This window comes from Sinocyclocheilus rhinocerous, unplaced genomic scaffold, assembly GCF_001515625.1.
Source record: "Sinocyclocheilus rhinocerous isolate Xijiao unplaced genomic scaffold, SAMN03320098_v1.1 scaffold1075, whole genome shotgun sequence".
NCBI classification, from domain to species: Eukaryota; Metazoa; Chordata; class Actinopteri; order Cypriniformes; family Cyprinidae; genus Sinocyclocheilus; species Sinocyclocheilus rhinocerous.
The window spans coordinates 89,379-93,553 of record NW_015645062.1 but is presented as its reverse complement, the minus strand read 5'-3'; the positions used below and the strand labels follow the sequence as shown (position 1 = coordinate 93,553).

Below are 4,175 nucleotides of genomic sequence, written 5' to 3'. Positions count from 1 at the left end.
TGAGTCACATGACACCGGGGAGAGAAAATGGCTAATTGGGCCCAATTTGGACATTTTCACTTAGGGGTGTACTCACTTTTTTGGCCAGCGGTTTAGACATTAATGGCTGTGTGTTGAGTTATTTTGAGGGGACAGCAAATTTACACTGTTATACAAGCTGTACACTCAGTACTTTACATTGTAGCAAAGTGTAATTTCTTCAGTGTTGTCACATGAAAAGATATAATAAAATATTTACAAAAATGTGAGGGGTGTACTCACTTCTGTGAGATACTGTATATATATATATATATATTGTTTAATGTGCATTATATTACGCGGAAATAAATGGTTATACTGTAATGTTTGTTCACGATGCCTTCAGCTCAAAACACAGTTTACAAACATCAGCAGGATTCCGGTCATGGAATGAATAAAGCAGAATTGCATTAATAACAGACTTGTGTATGACACTTACACTGTGTCTAGACAGGACGCGAGCAGTAAGACGCGTCGTGACAAAAGACAGCAGAACCTATTATAATCAATACTGTCTACACTGAATGCGAAATTTCCAACAGCAAACGGATTCCCCGTTATTCCTGACGTAGTCCAAGCTCTTTGCAATGGGCACTTTGTCGCTTCAAGCAGTCGCGTCCGTATAGTGTTGCGCCGTGCCGCATCCAGTGTAGGAAATATCACTGATTATAATCAATGGGCTCTACTGTCTTTTTTGCTTTCGCTCGCGTCCTGTGTAGACAGGTGGCATGCTAATCACTTTCACACCAAATATAGCCTATTTTAAAACAAACACCAGAGACCGCTTAGACAAATGTTTCACATACTGAGAATGCTAACCTAACATACAAGTATATAAATCATAAATGTTTAAGAACCACTTAAGCTACCTTTGGCCAATTCATGATCAGGTAGATCTTAAACCGCATGCTTACGCCAGAAAACTACTAACTGGCCAAAATGCTTCGTTTGACTTTTCGGAGATCTACTCTTCCCTGTGGATTACCTCTGACCTACTTTCTATACGATCTGAATTTCTGCGTATTGAATTTTAGAATATTGAATTTGCTCTGGGCGATTCATGATCAGGTAGATCTTGAACCGCACGCTCACGCCAGAAAACTACTAATTGGCCAAAAGGCTTTGTTTGACTTTTCGGAGATCATCTACTCTTCCCTGTGGATTACCTCTGACCTACTTTCTGTAAGATCTGAATTTCTGGGTATTGAATTTTAGAATATTGAATTTGATGTTCCGAATTTCCTCTTCATCTTGAAAACTTGAAACTATATTTTTAAAAACTGGATATTTGCTGTCTAAAAAAAATTGCTGTTTGAAAATACATGTCTATAAAACTCTGCCATAAAAACATTCAGTTGTGTTAAATTTCAAATGTTTAATATTCAAGTTAAAAAAAATCTAATTCAGAACTATGTTAAATGCCTCATAATATTCAGTTTTGTTAAATGGCACTTGTCAATAATTAAAATTTACACAATACAAATTCAATTAGTTTTGTCATATTATAAGCTCCATATGAAAGGGAATTTGGTTACCCAACTCTGTTTCTAATAACTATTAGTGAGCAAGAAACGAATAAATGCTTCTCAAACGGAAGGCTGCATCTTCACACTCAGATGAGCTCAGTACCGATTAATTTTCTTTCAGTTTATTGTCCTGAATTTAAACGTGTAAGGATTGTGGGCGAAGGTTACATTCAATGTGCCAAAAGCAGGGGGTGAAACAAAGGCTGCTCAAGGATCCTTTAAATTGAAAATGAAATGGCCTTTAGCGACGTTTGATGACGTAGCATATATGTTATAAAAAAGATAAAATAGACAGAAACATGCTGGCTCTTACATTTTATTTGCCAAGTGTTCAATAAAGCTCTCCAACTGATTTAGACAGTTGGATATTTGCAGTCTAAGATTTCAGAACAAAAAAAATTGCTGTTATACATGTCTATAAAACTATATGAATTTTGGGCTCATTTCAATTGTGAGAATCTGCTGTAAATGATGATGTGCTATTTTACACGATCAGAGCATGTTTTGTGAAATGACAAGCGTAAAAAACATGTGAAAGTTATAACATATCTTTAGATCAAAATTACAGATTATAGTGAGTTTGAGCTCTTTGTAATCAGGATAATTTTCTGAAAATAATGGCATGCAATTTTCCACGATCTATGCATGTTTCATAAAGTTACGAACAAAAGCGCCACATGAAAGGTACTACAATTGTTTTTTTCTGCTGTGCCCCACTTGCACCTGTCGGGTTTCAACTGTTTGGATCTAATTTTTCATGATATATGCATGTTTCATGAAGTTACGAGTGAAAACACCACATGACAGCTACCTTTGATTTTTGTTTATATGCTACATGTCGCCTCTGCAGTGTTGTGTGGTATAAATTCATGAGGAATATCTTTAGATATAAATGATGGATTATAGTGAGTTTGAGCTCTTTTTAATCAGGAGAATCTAAATAATGATGTGTGTTTTTCCACAATCTGAGCATGTTTTATGAAGCTGCATCCCGAAAAAAGGGATGTTTCAAGGAATGAATCATGCAGAATTAAGAACGCTATACAGATGTTAAAGTTTTTGCTTTTTTTTATTTTTTATTCTCTCTTATGGTTTGTCATTATGGTTCACTCATTACCACTATCAATGGCTGTTTTTCACACTTCATCTTTGAGACTATGTACTTACATTTTTATATTCAAGTTAAAATAAATGAATAAGGACTAATTGTGGAATCAGCTTTTTATTACAGGCATTGAATTGTGAGTTATTCAACTTTCACTATACATACACAAACGTATTTCCATAGACATTCACATTGTGAAGAACTATAAAGACTTCATATTTCCATAATACTGCAAGACTTTATCATCAGTGGGTTTGAGGATCTTCTTGTCTGCCATATTCACCACCCATCCAGGTGACAACCCAAAAAAGATCTGACGAGGATCCTTTCTTTGTACCAGCATTTCAAAAAAAATTTCTCTTGTGATGTCAGGTATGGTGTAGCCATACTTTTTAGCCAGACCTAGCCGTGCAGCTTGAACTTTATCTGGGTCTGCGAGATAGCCACGGTTACTGGCATCTGTGTAATATGGAAGAAGATCTTCACCAGGGAGCAGGCGCTTGGGTATGGGATCCCCAGACATGAGAAAGGGCACTGGTTTGATGAGGATTTCTAAAACAACACACACACACAAATCTTACCAGTGCAACTGATATTATCTATTACGACATAATTACTGAGACATCCTCATGAGTCATTGGTTTGTATAAAATAAACACTATTTCAAGTAGCCCTGTATCTTTATGTTAGGTTGGCTATTGTACTGAAGTCATGGTCCATGATTTTATGTGCACATATGTCAATACATAAATAATACTTACGGAGGCTACGAGGATCATAGTAGCTGGTTGTGATCACACCCCCATTTCGCTCAACTGCAGCAATGGCTTTCTCTGAGGCAACCTGGACCTCCAGGTTTACTTTTGCACTAAATATATCAGCTCCCTGTAACAGAGCCATACACACTGCATTCAATGAAAATGACTTTATGAATAAATTGTTTTGTTACTGCAGACTTTCCGCAGTCAGATTTCCTACAGATTTACACAAGTTTATAAGGTTAAAGCCCCGTTCACACCAAGAACGATAACTATAAAGACAATGATATTAGCGTCCACACCAGCGGACGATAGCGTCTGTTTATTCTAAGTGCACGCTCGTCTGCCGATTTAAACTCTCAAGCTCGTTATAGCAGGATGGATTCTTATTGGGTGTCAATGTTTTTATTGTTCATCAACTGGAAAAAATAGTTTTAAAAGTGATTCCAACGATATCGTTTCTCTGTGCCTTTACCGTTATAGCTGTGTTGTGGACTCTGCTATTCTTTAATATTGAGAATGACTTTTAGAACTATATCTTTATCGTTATCTTTATAGTTATCGTGCTTGGTGTGAAGGGGCCTTAAAGACACCTTAAAAATATACAGTTTTATGCAGAAGTTTGGGCACCCCTGATAATTATCATAATTTCAGTTTATAATCTGCTGGGCTTTCGAAGCAGCAACTTCATTTGGATATAATTTACACCTTATGGAAACAGTAACATTTCAGTTCTGAAATAACATTTATTGATTCAACAGAAACAAT

General features: G+C 36.2%; 1 protein-coding gene across 1 annotated transcript in view; it reads right to left on the bottom strand.

Annotated features, from left to right (window-relative positions):
• Positions 1-2,730: 2,730 nt before the first annotated feature.
• Positions 2,731-4,175, bottom strand: part of mrpl15 (mitochondrial ribosomal protein L15) — a 3,461-nt gene continuing 2,016 nt past the window's right edge. The window contains exons 4-5 of the mRNA XM_016508519.1: positions 3,411-3,534; positions 2,731-3,201 (exon numbers count right to left, since the gene is read on the bottom strand). Coding sequence (XP_016364005.1) covers positions 2,852-3,201; positions 3,411-3,534 — 474 coding nt within the window. The 3' untranslated portion in view covers positions 2,731-2,851. The remainder of the gene's footprint in view (positions 3,202-3,410; positions 3,535-4,175) is intronic.